Raw genomic sequence first — 21,660 nt, 5'->3', positions numbered from 1 at the left:
ATATTTACAATAATTGACCATTATTCTGAGGACTTACTAAGCAATCATAAGGCATGCACAAATATGTCTTTATAGTTCCTATTTTCAAAAAAAAACCTACATCCAATGCTTTGATGATTGTATATCTGCAAGTAAAACTAATATTTGGAACCACCTTGGAAAATCTGAGGTCTCTTATACAGAAGCAAATTTCAAATACAAAGTTGTATGTAGCCTATCTATTCCTAAATAATTGTGTTTGGTGAAAATCTGTTCATGTTGCTGCAGAAACACACAATTGGAAGCTGAAAGTGATAGGGATTGCTGCCTCATCTAGACAATTCAGTCTGTAACACTATTGGTGTATTATTATTATTACTACTACTATTCCTATAATTATTATTACTAGTATTGATCGATTCACAGAACTCCATTCAAGTCTGACACCTTCCAGGATAACTGATTTTTGTGATATGATGAAACTGATGAAAAATAGCTTAGTTAGGATTAGAATCAAAGTAGGAAAATCTCAATCTCCCCTCATCCCCATTTTGTGCCTGTTTCACATCCCATATGAACAGAAAAAACAGTAGATAGAAAAACTTTGAATGGCCACTCTCTTCTTTGTGCTAACGGCTAGAAGAGGGAGCTACACTTAAGTTTACTTTCTGGATTTAGCTAATACTAGACAACCTGTGCCCCATTGGGTCATCATTGCAGAGATATATTCTTACCTAGACAGAGAAACAGAATGACCACAAATGGATTGCTATTGTTTTGGTTTTAAAATTAAAGAAGAAAACATACACAACCATGCATATAAATGAGATGCTGTTAACAAATTGAACATATTATTTAGCAATTAAATGAAAATTTTATATTACCTAGGAGAGAGCTGCCCTCCAGAACTATCTAATCAGAAATTAAGAAGACCATTGTGAAATTAATAGATATCTGTCAAGTATTCTCTGTGTGTACTCAAAGAACATACTGCTGGGTCAAAGTACTACATTTGCACGCTATTTGATAAGAATCTTTGCTAACCAGAGATTAATGCCAGAAAATCAACCATGTTCTCCTACCTTTTCCTCCAGTGTTTTTGAGGAAACTTTTTTCAAATCTGTCTTTGACAATGTAGCATCAACCAACTGAGAAACCAGGGCAAAAATAAGACCAATGCAGATACATTTCATGGCAACTTTAGTTATTTGAGTCTAATGTCTATGGATGAAGAAGATAGAAACAGGCATCTTATACATTGAATAACAATCTAATTTCGATAATTTTTTAAAAACTACTGATAAAGGTAAGGGAAAATTAAAAAGAATAGATCCAGCATCAGTCCCCTCAAGAATAAGATTCTAACAGGATTCGCAGTGTTCCCCCAATGATCTAGCCCAGGGGTAGGCAACCTTGGCTCTTTTATGACTCGTGGACTTCAAGTCCCAGAATTCCTGAGTCAGCCATGCTGAGGAGAAATGGAGAGGTTTCCATACTGAGCCATGCTGGCTCAGGAATTCTGAGAGCTGAAGTCCACGAGTCATAAAAGAGCCAAGGTTGCCTACCCCTGATCTAGCCCCATGGTGGCAAACCTATGGCACACATGCAACAGATGGCACGCAGAGCCCTCTTGGTGGGCACGTGCGCTGTTGCCCCAGTCCTAGGCCTTCAGGTGAGTTTTATAAAACCTTTTCGCTTTAGGCCTCCACCGCCATGTGCAAAAAAAAAAAAAGGTTCAATCAATCAATTTCAACTTCTCGCGGGGAAAAAAAAAGATCTCGCAAAGTTGGAATTGATTGAACTTTTTAGTCCCACCCAGTCTGCCGTTACCACCGTAGCCACGCCCACCCAATAGGCCACACCCACCCAGCACCCGACAATATATAAGTGGGTTTTGGGTTGCAGTTTGGGAACTCGGTCTCTAAAAGGTTTGCCATCACTGATCTAGCCTTTCCTCTGGCAATGGTTTAGATTAAAAAGAGTACTTTCATCTGAATAAGCATGCATTAACTTTTAATTGGTGCTTTCAGCATTGGTTTAGAACAGATAACATTTCCTTGTTTTACTATAATACCGTCAAGAGTTTTGAGGACTGCCTTTTTGCTTGCCTGCTTCTCCTAAAATCAATACTTATATGTAAAAAAATTGGCATCTTATTAGTACTTTTGTAACATTAAATAAAATTTAAACAGATGCATAATAATCTGAACAATGTATATTCATTTGATTTAAAATGACTTCTGTATGGTGTCCCAAAATTAACACTGTATGTGCTTCTCTTTTTGCAATTTCATTCCCCCCCCATTTTAATATTTCTGGAAACTTTGTATGGACCATCATTCTATCCAAGTTTTTGGACTTGCCTTTAATATACTCTCAGAATAGCTACTGTCATGGATCTCTTTAACTGCAGACATTGTGCACTTCAAGCCTTCAGTCAGATCAGGATGACAGAGATTTTGAGTTCACCCAACTTTGGGAAAGCATGCCATGGAGCAGTTTTAAAATGTGCCATATGCAGGTAGTGCTCGCCTTACAACAGTCATTTAGTGACTGTTACAGCAGCACTGAGAAAAGTGACTTATGACTGTGTTTCACAATTGTGACCATTGAAGCATCCCCCATGGTTATGCAATTTACGTTCAGATGCTTGACAACTGGTTTATATTTATGTTGGTTGCAGCGTCCTGGGGTCATGTGATCAACTTTTGTGATCTTCCGGCAAGCAAAGTCAATGGGGAAGCCAGACTCACTTAACAACCATGTTACTAAGTTAACAACTGCAGTGATTCACTTAACAAATGTGTAAGTCGTAAAATAGGGCAATTTTTTCACTTAACATAAATGTTGGCTCAGTTGTGGTTGTAAGTCGAGGCCTTTCTATTCAGTCACTTTTCTTCAGCACTATCATGCAAGCATAGCCACAGAATTCAGAGGAAAGAATCATTTTCCAATCTTATAAAACTTAGAGTATTTAGAATATATATATATATTTGCATCACAAAGACCAGAAACACTTAACACACAAATGGATTGCTTTAAGAATGGCTAGGAAGATGTCCCAGAAGCTATATGGTTCATCATGTGTCATCTTCTTTGGATAAACAGAGGACACAACTCGAGATCCAATCTATCCTTTCCATTCAGTGTAGAAGGGTCAAGCAGCAGCCATAATTGGACATGTAGACAAATTACCAGTAAAGCTTGTCAGATTGTCACCCAGAGTTTAAAAGCAAGCAAGCAAACAAACAAAAAAAACAAAAACCCTAACCAAAATGATCCAAGAGATTTTTGCAGAAGTTATAAAGATCTATTTGTCGTTTGCTTTTCCATCTGCAAATGGAATGCCTAATAAAAATGTACAATATCTCTTGTATCTACCCAGCTAGAAAGAGTCTGCTAAAGGCTACATTCTAGTGTCTTCAGCCATAGACTAACAGACTTTGCTTCAATGAGGAGGAGGAAGTTTTAAGCATTTTTTTAAATAATACACATGTCTTCTGGGGGGGGGGAATGGCAAGCCTCCATAGAGTAATTACTGTGGCATAAACTTTTATAGCTCTAAATCCACAAAGGCTGTATAGTTAAATCAATTTGTTATCTTTTCAAATCCATTACAATTAATGTTTCTGTTCTGGCAGATTTACTCAAGTCAATTGTCTGGAAATTATAGACTCTGTTGTGGAAGTCAGATAGCACCCAATAAAGGGCTGCAAACTTTAATTAATTAGATGGGGTTTTAGAAAACATTTTAATTTAAAAGGTGCCATGAAAACAATGAGTTTTCAAGCATCATCTTAATTGGGGCCTTCCCTCTTTTGAAATATGCATCGAGAGACTTAAAAACAGCAGAATTTTCAATGCAAAATCTGATTGCAAAATCTGATGTGAAGCTACTAACTAGAATACCTCAGAGCAATTCTCACTCCCAGATCTAGTGGAAAGCCAAGATCATGGTCACTGAAAATTGTATTAATGTGAATGTGCAACAATGGGCACAGCCCATTCTTTTCATTTCCCACCCAATTTACTGGCCATCAGTTCTAATCAAATGGTTTACCTTATTCCATTCCACATTATAAAAATACCAGATGGGTAAATTACCTATCTTTTTACAACATTCTTCAAACTGATACCCAGTAACCCACTATGCAAAAGTTAAAACTAGGGAAAGACCTGAAAATACAAACTATAAGGATCCAAGAGGATTTTGCAGATTTATAAAGACATCAATGTCGCTTGCTTTTCCATCTGTAAGAGAGGAATCCATTCCAATTCCCTTATACAAATTCCACAGAATTTAGATTTGTTATACCGGCACAACCCTGAGTTTATATTTCAGTGTTACCTCCCTCAAAAGCATTACCTTCCGATTCACAAGTCCCCCCACCCCTCCCCCGTGAACTCAATAGCGTTATGAGATTAGTTTTAGTTTACTACATACAGTCTCTGGCTGAAGCCACAATCGAGCAAACCAGATTAAAGAGGGATCGCAAGGCAATCCTGTTGCATATGCGCCACTAAATTCTACTGCTCTGCAAAAGGACGCGCCTACGAGATTGGCCACTTTAAGCGCAGAGTCCTCAACCTGTTTTCTCCAGAAACGGTGGCGTGTCCCGGCCCTGCTTATTACGGCACTGGAAGCTGCTAATATGGATAGGCCAGGGGTCGGCAACCTCGGCTCTTTTATGACTCGTGGACTTCAACTCCCAGAATTCCTGAGCCAGCGTAGCTGGCTCAGGAATTCTGGGAGTTGAAGTCCACGAGTCATAAAAGAGCCGAGGTTGCCGACCCCTGGGATAGGCTGTTAGCGCGTGGGAAATCCCACCCGGGAAACACGAAGACGACTTTTTGAAGAGCTACGAATAGTAGAGGCTGACCCGTTGCGTGTAGCTCTACTCAACCCAAAGTCAGCTTGCTTGCTTGCTTGCTTGCCTGTCTGTCTTTTCAAATCCCCTCCCACCTTTTCAAGCACTCGCGTTCGCGCCCTTGATTTCCTTCTGTAAACCGGATCTGCCTCGACTCGGAAGTGAAGCAAAATCTTCAGAGGCCAGAAGCGCACGCCTTTTAAAGGAGCCTTTCTTTCTTTCTTTCTTTCTTTCTTTCTTTCTTTCTTTCTTTCTTTCTTTCTTTCTTTCTTTCTTTCTTTCTTTCTTTCTTTCTTTCTTTCTTTCTTTCTTTCTTTCTTTCTTTCTTTCTTTCTTTCTTTCTTTCTTTCTTTCTTTCTTTCTTTCTTTTTTGTGTGACTTCATAATAAAGTGACTGATAACGAGGGAGGTCTAGCGAGATGCCCCAAGTCGTACGGTAAAACTAAGACTTATTGGAAGCCCGCTTCGGAAACAGCGGAGAATTACAACGGCGAAATATCTCAGCCTACTAAATAGGCTTAAGCAGGCTCAATATAGCAAGGCAAAGGCAAAACGTCAACCTAAAAATAGCTACGTTAGAGGGTGGGTGTGTATCAATAATAAAATAATATAAACAATAACAAAAACATAAAAAGACTGGATAAAAATCCCTAACTGGGAGATTACATTATTAGGTCCAGTCAGAGACACAAAACGTTCATAAAAAGCGATGAAAAAAGCTGGTGGTGTAAAACTGAAATTAATTCCACTAGCTGAATTCAATTACTCAATCACAGGCAAACTATTTCAATTTGATCAAAGTTTGAGCTATAGGATCTGAGTTGCAAAAAGTTGTATGAGAACTAAGTGGCAACAAGGAGTATTTGAAAAGAAACATTCAAGGTTGTTTCACTAATTCTTAGCCAATTCAACTACATCTTTCTGCTAAAGATTGCAAGGCTGCTACTAAATCACAAAGTTTTCTCTGACCTTGGATGGTTGTTCAGATGTATAATCTGAGAGCCTAATTTTGAATTTTCTGCAAAGCTGTACAAAAGTAATGGGGCATGAAATCCCATGCACTCTTGCCTAAAAATTCATGGATTTCAGTATCTTGAGTAGACACAAGCTAGTATTTGAGAAGGCGTAAAGCCAATGAAATGTTGCACTGAGTGTGGTTGGCTTTGCGTATGTACCCCCTTAAACTCTGATACTCATGAACTGTCTTTACACCACATACTAACTTACTATTTCTCTGACCTACATAGTACCATTTTTGTGTGAATAAAATGAGGGGAGAGCACCCCACCTCCATTCTTCCTTTAAAACTCAGACTGTTACCACCCCTTCTGATTTTTTCTTCTTCTAGTTAGTAGAAAAATATGACAAATCACTTTGGAAGTTTCTTACAACCAGTTCAATGATTGGATATACACCTGGGGCTTTGATAGATTTTTATGTTGGCCTGCTGAGTTTTAGTACTGTAGTTTTATTTTTAAAAAGCACAAGAACAAGTAACTTCCATTCCTTCTGGGGGCAATAGAATTTTTCTTGGCAAGAGAAGTGGGTTTGCTATTATTTCCTTGGCCTGACCCTGCTTAGCTTCAGTTTCCACTGCTGATTGCCTATAAGAGAGACTGACCTTTCAGAGCTTGTGCTGGCACTAATGTCCAACGCAGAGAGAAACCATGTTTTGATTCTGTTGTCTTTTCCATTTTTTTCACAAGCTATATTTTAGATTTGCCATGGTACTGCCTGCCCAAAGGAGAGAAATGGCCAGAGTGACTTTCTGTGGATACTGCCTGCCTGAAGGAGGATAGGCTATTATGATCTGTGGAAAGTCTAATGATGAAAAGACTAGCCCAGGGGTCTTCAAACTTGGCCCTTTTATGACTTGTGGACTTCAACTCCCAGAATTCCTCAGCCAGTGTGCCTGGATAAGGAATTCTGGGAGTTGTAGTCCACAAGTCATAAAAGGGCCAAGTTTGAAGACCACTGGACTAGCCGTTGTGATCTCATAGTGACCCAAAGGAGTAAAAATCCTAGTACAGGGATATGCAACTTTTTCCTACTTAATGACTATATTGATCTTTGAATGGTGGGCTCAACTTGACTATGTAAGGGGTTTAAGAATGATCCATACTACTGCTGAAGTGGAAAATGTATACAAACTAGAGAACCAGTTTAGTCTAGTGGTTAAAGCCCCAAGCTGGAAACCAGGAGACTGGTGAGTTCTAATCCCATTTTAGGCATGAAAGTCAACTGGGTGACTTTGAGCTAGTCACTCTCTCTCAGCCCAACCCACCTCATAGGGTTGTTGCTGTGGAGAAAATAGGAGGAGGAAGGAGTATTATGTATGTCCGCTGTCTTGAGTTACTTATAAAGTAATAAAGGCAGGGAAAAATCTAATAAATAATAACCTATAGGTTGCCAGTCCTAGAGTTTGTCAAGGTCCTTTCCAGTTAGATACGCTCAATATGAAATTGCACAATAGTTTCACTTGTATAGACTATCTGCATCTATGACCAGCCAACAGACCAATCTATGATTTAGACCCACACCTCTCCCACAAACAGCCATCTAACTACAGCATAGTGGGGAAGCAAACATTATTAGTTGTAAGCCAGCACAGCATTATAATACCATGCCAATATTAACTAATGTGCCTGTTAAAACAAGATCCTTAGAGGAACGTATCTTGACAACTGGAATGGGCATAGAAAGTTCTTCATGCAATAAGTGTAACATAAAAGGATGCTGTTTGTGGAATTTTTGAATATTGATACTTAAGGAAAAGCCTGTTGTATTGTTCCAAACATGCAGTTGTATATATAGAGAGAATTAAGGAATGAGGGGTCCTTGGTGCTCTCTGAGCTTGGTTTTCTTGCAGATGTTTCATTATTCAAAATCAAAGCATTGAGCTGCTACCTAGATGGGTAATGTAATGTCGGTAAGAAAACAACCAAGCTCACAGAGCACCAAGGATCCCTCATTTCAACCCTGAGCAGTATGTAATTCTAAGCTTACAGCATGAGAGATATATGTAGGCTTGGAAGATAACTAATATCAACAGTAGTGTAGTATTTTATTGTATAGTTTATTTTGATTGCAGTGAACCATATACCTAATGTAATATTTGAAGAAAAGAAAATGATAGTTGATTTAACATACTGATTGGAGAGCAGCTGAATTTCACAAGTTGTAACCAAGCTTCCTATAGCCTATTTGACTTCTCCTCTCTGAACAAGCCACATTTAGGCTATTATTTTTTTTAAAAAAAATAATGGAACAGCATAGTGTGCTTTTATTTTTTTTTAAAGCAATGGAACAGTATTGTATACCGTTTGAAAAATCTAACAGGGCTTATAAGAGTGACAGACCCAATGAAAGGTGGGGCTTTTATAGCCTATATACCGACAAAGCGGTAAAAAGGCAGACTTTGGGGTGCTTATTCAGAAATATTTCATTGCGTCCAATCGGCTAAACTCACCAGGAGGATTGAAGATGGCAAACCAAATCCCATTTTTAACACTCAAGCGGATTTATTTCTCATTAGGGGCCTGGCGGAGGCGGCGTTCTGCGCTCCATTTCCTCCGCCCAGCCTAGGAAGGATCAACACCTGTTCCTGCTCTTGCAGCGGGATGCGCGCTGCCTCGGGAAGGAAGGCCAAGTGCGCTCGAGCGGAGCCTCTTCCTTGGGACTGAGGGCCCGGCAGCTGCAGCTAGCGACGAGGAGCCGACGGGGCCACGGAGCGTGGCCCTGAGGCAGCCTCGTTCGGCCCAAACCCCGCCGCCACATCCCTTCCTCCGCACGCGAGGTGGCGCCCCGAGGCGCTGCCTAGCGCCTCCGAGATAGGCCGGCGAAGGCGGAAAGGCGTCGCGCTTGCGCTCAGGCGAGGCGGCAAGGCGGCTTCGGGGGCTAAAGGTCCTTCGCGCGGAGGATCGCGGCAGCAAGTCTCGGCGGTGGGAGTCTCTGCTTCGGCGTAAAGATGCCGGCCGTGTCGAAGGGGGATGGGATGCGGGGCCTGGCCGTCTTCATCTCGGACATCAGGAACTGTAAGCGTGGCAGGGGCGGCGAGGAAAACTTGCCTCCGGCCAGGAGGGCTCGGCGGGGGCGTCGGGGCTCGCGGTTTTTTTTTTTTTTTTGTTTTCTTTCCCGGGTGGGGTTCCTTTCCTTCCCGGGAGTAACCCGCTCGTTTCCTTGTTTCTGCTCCGGGGCGGGTTCAGCGTTGCCCCGTTCCTTTCCCACGGAGGCGGCTGCGGGTTGTCTTGGGAAAGGGACCCTCCGCGGGGAACGCCGGGCTGGGCTGGCTTCAAGCATAATGAGAAGGCGGCCGTCCTGGGAAGGCTCCGCTCCGCTCTCGCCACCGACGGCGTTTTGGGCTGGCGATCAGCCACCTTCTACTGCCGGGTGTCTCTTTCGCGTTGGCCGAGAGAGAGAGAGAGAGACAGACACACACACACACACACACACGGGGGGGGGGGTTGTTGTCTCTGAAACTGCTTTGCGAAAGCTGATTGTAGCGATGCGAAGAAGCCCCGCGGGCTGTGGCTGTAGATGGGGCCGGAGAAAGTCCTTATTAGCCTGCGCCAAGGCAGCCTCTTCTTGCCTGGGTGGCCTTAAAGATAGGAAATGTCCTTCGATGGTGGTCCCACCGACCCAGAAAATGGGCCTTAAATGAAAGGAAGCTTAGCTCTGTCTTGGGATGCTGGCGGGGGGGGGGGGAGAAACGGAAGCTTGGCAAGTATTGGTATATAAGAAAATATTGCCGTATGTGTAGCCTCAGGAAAGAAAATTAAGGAGAGGGTCTATGCTGGGAAGCTGACAGCCCAGTCTTAAAACTCTTCACTGCCCCAGGCAAGGGGGCAAATGAGGCCCCCCTCTCAAATCAAGGTTGGTTGGTTAGCCCCCCACACAGAAAATTCCGTAAATTCCTCTTCCCTGGCTGTTAGAAATGCAGCGGAAATAAAAGACCCAAGCATTTTACTCCACTGTTTGAGGAGTACCTAGGACTGTAAGGGAGGCAAGCTGCAGCAAAAATAAGTAGGACAAGACAATTCTGGCTTCCTTAGTCTAATTTCTCATCCTTTTTTGGGGAAATATATATATATATGTAACTGCATCAGCATAAATTGTTCTTGGCAAAAAAAATATGTTGAAAATCTTCTCCTACATTGCCTCCTAAAATGGAATCTGGTTTAGAAGAATGGTCTAGCTGTTTGTGTCCCCACAGCAGACAAAAGTAGCTGTTTTCATCCATTTCCCAGGACACTTGTTTTCTAAACAACAAAGTCATTCAAGAGCAACAATAATAGGAACTGCACCTGTGTAATTGTATATATTTAGATGTATGCTAGTACAGTGGTATGGCTTCTGTAGCTAAATCAGCCCACAGTCTGAGGTTTAAGGAATTCTGTGCCGAGTAGCTGAAAGAATATTCCTAATCTTCTTTTAGCAGCAGAACTATCCTTCAGGAGACCTTTGGAAATCAAAACTGTAAAAGTCCGCCAAAAAGACCTCAGTGAACCAGCCAATATTCATTTTAAGAATTGTTTAAAGAATACTAATGGCTGTATTTATAGCTGTGCCAGAACACAGGCTCTTTGGTACTTCTAATAATGAGTAAATTGAGAATGTTTAGCTTTAGATGCCTTGAAAAAGGCCTCTGTGATTTGGTACCTTCCAATGTGTAATTTTGAGACACTGTATGCAAAAATATATTTTCATGTATTTGGAGGGTCCTAAGTGAAGGGAAGACTGTCCTAAAACTAACTTTTAGTAGAATGATTGAGTAATTATTTGTTTGATATGTTTCCAAGAGCAGCAGCTTCTCCTTTAACATATGCCCCTGTTTTGCAAGAAAAATAGGAAGTACCTCTGAAATGGACTCTTTTTATTGTAGAAGCCTGACTGGTTAAATGCTATTATAAATATATCATTCTGTTGACCCTTAAATTACAATTAGTTGGCTGCCTTTGAATGACAATTGGCCTAGCCATTAATTTGGTATGTGGTTATATGATATACTGAAATCTCCCTTCTCCCTGTCTCCCCCCCCATTGAGAAATAACTTCACTGTTATTAAGCATCATGGTTATATTTTCAGTACATAGAACATATCAGATAACTATAACTATTACAACAAAATTTAAAACATTTTTCAGTGAGTTAAAACCTTTTTAAACTGCTTTGCCCAGCTTGTTATATAGTGATAGTGAGTTGTATCTCATTTACAATTGAATTTGGGAAGTTTATTTATTTATTTATTGAATTTCTATACCGCCCTTCTCGCGAAGGACTCAGGGCGGTGTACAGGGCAATAAAAGCATTACATACAAAAGTTAAAATAAAATAAAATTAATTAAGCCCTAACAATAAATAATTAAAAATACCCCAAACCCTTAAACCAGTCCGGCCTGTTCAAATAAATAGGCTTTCAGATCACGGCGGAAAGAGCGAAGGTCGGGAGCCATCCGGAGCTCAACCGGTAATTGATTCCAAAGGGCTGGCGCACCCACACAGAATGTTCTCCCCCTGGGGGCCGCAAGCCGACACTCTCTGACCGACGGCACCCTGAGGAGGCCCTCTCTGTGGGAGCGCACAGGACGAAGGGAAGATGACGCCGGCAGCAGGTGCTCCTGTAAGTAATCTGGACCCATGCCATTTAGGGCTTTATAGGTAATCACCAGCACCTTGAATCTCACCCGGAAGTGTTTACTTTAAATGAATAATTGTTTAAGGATGCATCTTAGATTTTTATTAAGAGGAAGCTGCTTGGACCTGTGTAATTTTTTTAAAAAATGCAGTGCATAATTATGCTATTTGGTAAGAATATAGTACACTACTACTATTGCCTGGTGAGCAACAACAAATAGTAATTTACCCTCAATTGAGGTCCAAAAGTAAATCCTGTCAGAAAGCCCCAAAAATCTTTTGTTTCCTTGCCTTTCTGGTAAATACGTCTATGTTTAAACTAATTTATTTCAAAGAATGCTTGTTTGTGTTCTAGGAAGGCCTCTTGTGTAGGTAATGAACTTTGGAATCTTGTACTAAACATAGGAGAATCACTGTGACAATTGTCAGAAAGCTTAGATCCATGGCTGAGACAATTACAGCAACCTTCCTCCCCACACTTGTTGCCTTCCTGATGTATTGAGGTTGTAGGATTGCATGGACAATGTTGTCTGGGGCTTCTTGTTTACAGCCACAGTGGAAAGGTACATTATGGGCATTATATATTATATGGGCATTACATTCCCGAAGGCCATACTGTGTTCACCCCAAAACAAGGTTCTGTATTAGTTTAGGCCAGTTGGTATAGTGGGTAAAGCAATAGGCTAGAAACCAGGAGACCATGAGTTATAACCCCACCTTAGGCATAAAGCAAGCTTTGGTCAGTCGCTCTCACTTGGCCCTAGGAAGCAGGCAGTGGACATGAAAACCTCAGGGACTAAATGGTCCAGGTAGTCTCCAAGAATCAAAACGACTCAAAAGCACAATATAATACAATAATGATAACCAAAATATCTGGGGCAGAACTTGGAAAATTTGCACATTGACAGAATTTCCATCTGTCGATTACAAAAGGCCACACTACATGGATCCTCACATACCGTATTTTCCGGCATATAAGATGACTGGGCGTATAAGATGACCCCTGACTTTTGAGAAGATTTTCAAGATTTTTCGTCTTGTACGCCGGAAAATACTTACATGCCAGTTGCCAAGTGTCTGACACAAGCCCGATTCAGCCTCGTCTGATGCAAATGGTGCAAAGCCACCCTTTTGAAGCCCAAAGGGGCTTTTCCTTCCACCCACCCTTTGGAATACACTGCGTTCACATGACACGCTCTTCCAGGCCAGACTCTGCAAACAGCACACCAGAAGCCGCAACCACCACGGGAACTCTGAGTCCCCGCCTTTTGGCAGCCTGCACGTCCAAGCGCGATCCGGCTTTGAGATAGCATTTGCAGACAGAGCAGCCGCCGCGTCTGGAGCCGAGCCCCGCCCAGGAGGCAGTTGGCCAGGCGGGCCCGGAAGACGCGCTAGAGAGCCGGGCTTGGGGCGGCCATGCCGAGGCCGGCTGGTGAGGGCCGCTGCATGGTCTGTGAGCAAGAGGGGCGCCAAGTACTGCTATTCCGCACTCCGTGACCGGGCAAGCGATTCCTCCGGTTAGCGCGGGTCAGGCGGTGCCTTGGCAGGAGCAAAGGTGCTCCCTTCCTACTGTCGAGCAGCGCGCCTCTGGGGACCGCCTGCCCCTCCTCTTTTCGGGGACCTGACAGCCAGCATTGGAAGCGCCAGCATGGCCAGTGCTACAGAGAGCAACGGCGGCGGCTGCAGTAGCCGCCCCAGGAGCTGACAAGAGTTTGCCCTCCATCACCCGTTCGCCATCGGCCGCTTAACCACAGGTTGCCATCGCCTACCTCCATTCACCCAGCGATCCTGCCATCCAGCAGAAAAGAGAAAAGATCAGAGAGGTGAATAGTATTTTCTGGCGTATAAGACGACCCCCAACTTTTGAGAAGATTTTCATGGGTTAAAAAGTCGTCTTATACGCCGGAAAATACGGTAGATTAAAATACAGTTGCCAAGCGCCTGAATTTTGATCTTGTGACCATGGAGATGCTGCAACATTCATAGGTACGAAAAATGGTCATATGTCATTTTTTTTCAATGCCAGTGTAAGTTTGAACAGTCACTAAATGAACTGTTTTAGAATAGAATAGAGCTGAAGGGACCTTGGAGGTCTTCTAATCCAGCCCTCTGCTCAGGCAGGAGAACCTATACCATTCAGGCAAGTGACTGTCTAGCCTTTTGTTAAAAACCTCCAGTGATGGGGTGCCCACGATTTCTGAAGGCAAGCTGTTCCACTGGTTAATTGTCCTCACTGTTAGGAAGTTTCTCCTTAATTCCAGGTTGCTTTGGTCAGTTTCAAACCATTGTTTCTTGCCCTGCCCTCTGGTGCTTTGGAGAATAATTTGACCCCCTCTTCTTTGTGGGAACCCCTCAAATACTGGAATACTATCATGTCACCCGTTTCTTCTTTTCTTTAGACTAGCCAAACCCAAGCCCTGCAGCTGTTCTTCAAATGTTTTAGTCTCCAGGCCTTTGATCATCTTAGTCTCAATATCTTTTTTGTAGTATGCTGACCGAAACTGGTTGCAGTATTCCAGGTGTGGTGTTACTAGGATTTTATAAAGTGGTACTAATACTTCGCATGATCTTGATTCTGTGCCTCTGTTTATATAACCCAGGATTGTATTGGCTTTTTTAGCTGCTATACACTGCTGGCTCATATTCAAGTTCATCCACTAGGACTCCAAGGTCCCTCTCACAGTTACTGTTTTTGAGCCAGGTCTTGTTTAATCTGTCCTTGCACATTTGATTTTTTTCTGCTTAAATGTAAAACTTTGCTTTTCTCCACATTAAAATGCATTTTGTTGGATAGGGCCCATTGCTCAAGTTTGTCAAGATCTTTTTGGATTCTGAGCTTGTCTTCTGGGATGTTGGCTATTCCTGCCAGTTATTGTCATCTGCAAAGTTGATGAGTTCTCCTCTATTCCTTCATCTAAGTAATTTATGAAGATGTTGAAGAGTACCGGGTCTAAGATGGAGCCTTGTGGTAACCCACTGCTTACTTCTCTCCATGTGAATGTAATGCCTTTGAGGACTACTTGTTGAGTACGGTTTATCAGCCAGCTACAGATCCATCTGGTGTGATGTTGTCTATTCCACCTTTTTCTAGCTTACTAAGCAGCAGGTTGTGATCTATTTTGTCAAATTCCTTATTGAAATCTAAGTATACTATGCCTCCAGCATTGCACTGCTACGTGACGACATCCTAAGTTATTGGGAAGAACTTGATGCATATGAAAGCCAACCCCAGCTTAAAAATGGGTAGCTGTGATTTTACTTTTTTATCTCTAATAATAGTTTTACTTTTGTTGAGTGTCTGCATAAATGGTTGGTTAGTTAATTAAACTTGACTTTTCATTTTCCCAAGCTGACAAAGAAATTTATACCATTATATTATATGGAAATAATGCAGTCTTTCTATTCAGCTTCCCCACAAGTCTGAGAAGAATCATAGGAGTCCAAGAGAGAGGATCATTCACTCACTCATTCATTCATTCATTCGTTCCTGGCACAAAAACAGGCTTCCAATTGGTCTCCTTCATTTGTTTGGAAGTGGTTTCCCACAGCTTTGGATATGGGAAAGCACATGGCTCCTGTCTTGTTCAAAATGCTCAGAGGCAATCCTTTTCATTCATTCATTCACTCACTCATTTACTCATTCATTCCAGTCAAAAGGGATTGGTTGTAGACCAGAAGCCTGCAGATTGTCAAAGCAAATATGCTGGTGCAACATGATACTCAACTAGACAATTTCCCAAATTTTGCAGACAACCTTCCCAAGCTTATCTTGTCTAAATTTTTAATAGGAACATTTCAGGTTCCCAGTTATGTTTCAATTGCCCCCATTCCCCCCCCCCCCCAAATATTTAGTGATAACTAAAAGCTAGAGTGTATTTTTGCTTTAGCTCTGGCAAAAAAAAACCTTTTCCCCATCTAGTTTGATTCTTTTAATGCTGGAGGATGAATTCCAGTGCTCATAGAGATGATCATCCTCAGCAAAAATTGGGGTTATTACAGCTCTCTCTTTCCCAGCTGGTTTTGGTGGGTTAAGAGCAGGCTAGATAAATTCTAAAGTAGCAAATAAAAGGTGCAGAGCATATACTGGCATAAGCAAGACTCCCAGTCTCTTTTTTACTCATAGTCAAAGATACATGTACCTTATAGGGAGGCCTTCATTTTGACACAGTGTAATGTTCTTTCATTTACATCCTTGATGGAAGATATAGGAGTATTCCTTCAAAGGAGTACCTCTGTTCCCTATAGGTCCAGGCACACTGAGACTATTGAACATGACCTGTATTGTTCATTTGATAAAACATCTAAATATGACTCTTCTGAACATTTAGAAGACCTCTGGTTATCCTGAGCAGTCTGCCTCTTTGTTATTTCAGTTTCTGATCCATTTTACCATAAGAGAAGGAAAAGTTTTGAATAGCTGCTTGTAGAATTCATCGGAAATTGATCACCTGCAAGAGATTTGACAAAACCCTTGTTTACATAATCACATGGTACTGTTTCTATTATCTGCTCAACCGTCACTTAATTGAACTGTCTTACTGCTATCTATTCATAGGATAATATTTTAATACTTTCACTTATATATTCTTTTTATAGATAGCTTAGAATAATTTATAGTATTCCTTTTTAATAGCGTATAGTTATTTTATATTTTAATCTTAATATGCTACATATAATTTTAACATCCATATTTTAATCATAATTTACTTGATAGTTTATGTAGAATTTTTCTCCTATTTAGATTATAGAATTTAATGTTTTCGTAGTTATCTTGCTCATGATAGGCATGGATTATTATGTTTGGAAGAATTCATTCTCCTGGTTTTGAATGTTATCTTATGCTAGTCTTGGACCAAAGTAAAATAAATTTGACTTGCAGGCTTATGAACACTAGTATTTTCTGCTTTGACTGATACAGAACCCTAGGGAAATAATTACTATATCATTGTTTTTCTCCCTTAGGCCTGTAAATATTCATAGAAATTACATAAATTGGCTTTCCAAATTTCAGGAAGCTTCCTTGCCTTTACATTAAGATTGTTGCTGCAATAAACAATAGCCAGGATTCTGCCAACTGAATGCTATTTTGTTCCAGAAAATTATTAACTACATTCATAATATTTGTATCTCCACCATTGTTATAGTTTTATGGTGGCTTCTATTTAAAGTTCCTAGAATGTGTTCCTAGATAGGGGAACTGTTTCATAGAGTAATGAATTCAGAAGAACATTCCATATTTTTTTCCCTAGGTACACATCTTGTAATTAATAGAAGATACCCTGAAAAGATTCAATTGATTAGCTTTGGAAGCACTGAGATAGATGATAGATAGATAGATAGATAGATAGATAGATAGATAGATAGATAGATAGATAGATAGATAGATGGATGCAATTATGAATCAAGAATCTATGCTGGGAAAGAATGAACATATTGTATACCTCCAGTTAGGTGACCATTAGCAAAACAATGAATTTTATTTTGTGCTGCCTTTTTTCTTAACGATTGTTTCATTTTCCTCTTCCTTACTATCCCCTGTTGAAATGGAAGGTGTGGTTGTAGTTTTGTTTTCAACAAGTTCTGCTGCACTATAGTAGATATTCAAGTAACACTTGAGTCACCCTTATAAAAAACAAAATATACAATGGATTTTGATGGGTTTTATTTGCTCACTGTACTTTTAAAGCTTATGTTTAGGCTAGTCCTTGAACAAAGAAGAAAGTAGAATATTTTAACATTGTTAAAATATATACGTAATGAACATTAAGAGACTAGCGGATAAGGCCTAACCTGTTAAAGCTGCTATCATCTGAAGAAAATACAGTTCAGTAGTGTAAGAAACGTATTTATAGTTAGCTTTACTTTCTGGAACTTATATTGAGGATTTAGTGAATTTTCCCTTGAGGTATTGATTGACTATTAGTTACAGAAGAAGCTACCCAAAGTGCTTATTATTTTAATGAATCATGCAAAATTTCTCTGGTCTGTTAAAACATAATTGATATGTTTTATATATTGGGAGAAATAAACCATTTACAATGAAATGACACAAGTGTTGTCCCCTAGACTCCTAATCATGATGTGGTGATTCTCTCTCTCTCTCTCTCTCTCTCTCTCTCTCTCTCTCTCTCTCTCTCTCTCTCTCTCTCTCTCTCTCCCCCTCCCTCCCTCTCTCCCTCTCTCCCTCTCTCCCTCTCTCCCTCTCCCTCCCTCCCTCTCTCTCTCTTACACACACACACACACACACACACACACACACATGGAAGCAGTGTCATATTCAAATTAAAGAATGTAAACAATACAAGAGTTATTCCTTATAAAGGAGACATTTTCCCTCAAATGAATGCATGACATGCATATATACCACAGTGAGTTCCTTAAAGGATATAAGATAGAAATAGAGACGAATTAAAGCATAGTGTAATAAAAAAATTCATACAGTTTAAGGAAAGATACAAAACCATAGCAATTTTGCTAACATGAAATACACATAACCAATGTAGTTTGTAAAAATCCGAATGTTATCCAGTAATGGTTAATAAAGCTTGGTGGGGGTGGGAATTACAAAGCCCTGCTTTTTATTTGAAATTCATTTGAACAAAATATTGCACAACAAGAAGCTGATTCTAACTGAACATACATTATAGCTTTCCTTTGATCTTAGTTGATTAGGGCTTATCCTTGACCTGATGGAGAGGACAGACAGCAAAGGCAAACATTGCTTATTGGAAACAATCCATTGCTTTTCTCTTCTATTAGGTTGACTTGCTATACCTGCTGGAGTGGCTATGAAGTCCTCTCATTTTAGACTTTTCCTAGATTCAATCATTTTGCTGCAGTTCAGATTTTGAGCTGAGTGGTACTAAAGAATTTGTACTGCTTTTGCTGTCCACTCTTGCTTTTTTGTGCCTAGGTTGATTCTACACCAATTAAAATATTTAGTTGCAATTCTTTACAATGATAGAAACTTACAAAGGAGGGTAGAAGAAGCTTGTTTGTAGAACCAGATTAAACTGATAAACTGAACTTCTGAACCTCCATTGCTCTTGCTTAATCTGAAGTTCAACTGGGTACTTGTTGAGGTTGTTCTCTTTACCTAGAAAAGCAATGTTTTTAAAAATTGCTTTCTCTCCCTGTTTCCAAGAGTGAGAGGAGCAGACCATTGGTTTGAACTTGGTAGGTTTACGGCACAAACCTGTTTCATGTCAGCTTGAAAACTGATTTTTCAGCTGAAATAAGGAGACATGGACTTTTTTACACTGCGTAGTTTGCTGTTAACAAGGAATTGGCCATCTTTACTGCATCATAGAGCTTCCTCTGATTCTCAATCTATAGGGAGCAAAATTTGTTCTCTGCTGCTAAGAGCAAATCATGCAAGATAAAGCACAAAGACACAAGGGAATGGCTTGTTTTTCAGACTTCTAAGGCATATAGCTTCTAGAACTAATAAATTAGGACTGGATAACAGTTATTAGGCATTTGTAAACTTAAAAGAATGCTTTTAAAGCATACTGGTGCAATTAACAGCTGTAACCAACCTTGTCTCCATTAGATGATTTGCAATGACTAAATTATGATGCAATATGTAGAGACAATTTGCGAGAATGTAGTTCAGAACTGAATTGTTGTGTCCTTTGTGTTCTGTGAGTTTGCTTTTTTTCTTACATTTTGTTTCCTATTACCTTGACTAGTAATGAACATCTGTAAGAAGAAAAGCAATCTTGGAGAAGACTAAGAACCCAATAACATATTAATGAGTTAAAACTTAAAATGGAACTGAATTCATGGCAAGAGGTGGTTTTTTTTGCAAACTGATCATATCTCGTAGTCATAAAACTAGGATGTAAGTCCTTATTTAATGCAACTGTACATTGAACATTTTTAATAAGCCTGGGTCATGTCTATTGCAACATTGAATGACATAGTCTTAGACTTCAGGTAAGTAATAATAATAAAATGACCTGCTTTACTACATAATTATGTCCTTCACTTTTTGAGCTACCTTTTAAAGTCTCCCACCAGACTGCTAAAAATATGACTTAGTGTCTTTAAAATTAGTGTGCAGGCACATACAGTTCTTCATACCATTTCAGTGTATGCCTTATTAGATAGGCAGGTAGAAAAGACAAAACTATTTCTTGCCAGGAGTTCAGAGAAATTGGAACTTGTTCTGATTTTGCATGCTGGATTTCCTCATTTTTTAAATGTACAGACAGATGTTCCAGCTTTACTTTCATATTTGGGTGCTTTATAGGCAGGAACTGTTCTGAGAGAAATAAGCCAAGGAATGCAAGGAGTTCTTTCTTTTCTTTTTTGTTCACACTTTTTTGTATGAAAATGAGAGGCATTGTTGTCTTTTTTAGAGTATACTTGGTTTCACTGGTTCTTGTAACATTGGTAGAAAGAGCTCACTGAACATTCCTATCTGTTTAAATGACCTTTCAAAGGAAGTTCATAAGCCTTCTGTTAATCAGAACTATTCAAGGTCTGAAGGTCAGTGTTCAGCCTGGAATGGAAAAGAACTGTTTTTGATAGAAGTTAAGTGTGTTGATTCCCTTTTCCTGGTAATGTAAAGAAGTCTGGGCAAAATGACTAAATCTATTGAGGAAAATGTATTAATTACATTTGGTGTAATTGCCTTCCAGCAAAATGTCTAGATCAGGGGTCCTCAACCCCCAGGCCGTGGATCAGTACCGGGCCATGGCATACCAGCAACCAGTCTGCACAAACCAGGAAAGCCCCATACACAGGATGCAGGCAGCACAGAAAACCACGTCCCCTCCAATCTGTGGAAAAACCTCTCTCCACATAACCAGTCCCTGGTGCCCAAAAGGTTGGGGACCTCTGGTCTAGGTAACTTATAAAAACAAAAGAAAATGTTGAGAGAGAAATACATTAAAAAAAACTTTAGAGGCATAAAATAAAAACGCAATAATGATGACTTAGAGAGCCTATTTGGTGCAGTGGCTAAGGCATCAGGCTAGAATCCAGGAGACAGTGAGTTCTAGCCCCACTTTAGTCACAAAGACAACTGGGTGACCCTGGGCCAGTCAGTTTCTCTCAACCTTAGGAAGCAGTCAGTGGCAAACCATTCCTGAAGAACCTTGCAAAGAAAACGTCAGGTTTATTCCAGGAAATTGTCAGGAGTCAAGATTAACTTGAAGGAATATATCCTCCCCTCCCCCAATGGTATTGAATGGGTGTCTTCAGGAAGTGAACTTCCATGTTTTCAAGAGAGTTTGACATACTGCTAAGCCATTAGGTAAGCAATAGCACTTTGAAATGTGTTTGGAACCAGATTATAACACAGTGAACATTTACAGTACAGAACATCTTTCAGTTTTCAAAAAAAAAATCACCTGAGGGAACACACGCAAACACATCTCCCTCCCTCCTCCATCTATCTTTCTCTCTGTGTGTGTGTGTGTGTGTGTGTGTGTGTACAATATTATTAAAACATGGTTAATAATAGCTGGGTTGTGTTAGCACTGTTTTTTTCAATGAAGTGAAATAATTATATTTGATATGGCTTTAGCAATTCTCTATGGAAAGGAAGATGATGTGATTTTTGTGTTTCTACCTTAAAAGTACTGTTGGCCAAAGGTGTTTTTTTACATTGGTCAGCATAACTTGTGCTATATCCAGCAAGAAGCTGGAATTAATCTCTATAAATGTCATCTGGCTGGTGGGAAGTTTATTAGTCACACTTATTATCCATCATAAATGCATTGACTCCCATTAGTTTTATATTTTGTTGCCGGCTGTCACTGTCTTATTTATAAAAGATCCTGAGGTAACCTTATGCATCATTCCCCACCTCTTGGTATTTTTTTTCCTTCATCATCTTCTGTTTCATTGGTTTCTAAATTTTAGGTTTCTAAATTTTAATCAAGGGCTACTATTGGCACATCTTATATCATGCTTGTCAAACTGCCGGCCCAGGGGCTGGATGCATCACACCGAAACCGCGCCCACCCCATTGCTGGCAATGAGGGAAAAGTCCCGATACGTCATGCAATGTCACATGACATCACGAGTTTGACATGCCTATCCTAAATTCAAAACAGGACCATTTTGTGAAGAAAGGTCAGAGAGATAGCACAGCAGGAACTTCAAGGGATTTGCAATTCATCTGTTACAAAAGGATGAGAGAGAAGCTTGGGGTTTAAACCAGTGTTTT

At 40.3% G+C, this 21,660-nt stretch overlaps 2 protein-coding genes across 5 annotated transcripts in view; one reads left to right on the top strand and one right to left on the bottom strand.

Moving 5' to 3' along the window:
• CHID1 (chitinase domain containing 1) overlaps positions 1-1,354 on the bottom strand; it is a gene marked incomplete at its 3' end in the record, with an annotated part of 52,875 nt that extends 51,521 nt beyond the window's left edge. The window contains exon 1 of the mRNA XM_083359482.1: positions 1,062-1,354. Coding sequence (XP_083215608.1) covers positions 1,062-1,172 — 111 coding nt within the window. The 5' untranslated portion in view covers positions 1,173-1,354. The remainder of the gene's footprint in view (positions 1-1,061) is intronic.
• A 7,001-nt stretch (positions 1,355-8,355) lies between these two features.
• The window catches only part of AP2A2 (adaptor related protein complex 2 subunit alpha 2), a 65,059-nt gene continuing 51,754 nt past the window's right edge, over positions 8,356-21,660 (top strand). For all 4 annotated transcript variants that reach the window (XM_083375119.1, XM_083375118.1, XM_083375117.1 and 1 more), the window contains exon 1: positions 8,356-8,881. In XM_083375119.1, coding sequence (XP_083231245.1) covers positions 8,815-8,881 — 67 coding nt within the window. In that variant the 5' untranslated portion in view covers positions 8,356-8,814. The remainder of the gene's footprint in view (positions 8,882-21,660) is intronic.

This window comes from Vipera ursinii (genome assembly GCF_947247035.1).
Source record: "Vipera ursinii genome assembly, chromosome: 1".
Classification (NCBI taxonomy): domain Eukaryota; kingdom Metazoa; phylum Chordata; class Lepidosauria; order Squamata; family Viperidae; genus Vipera; species Vipera ursinii.
The sequence above is the reverse complement of the archived record's forward strand: the minus strand, read 5'-3'. Positions and strand labels throughout refer to the sequence as shown.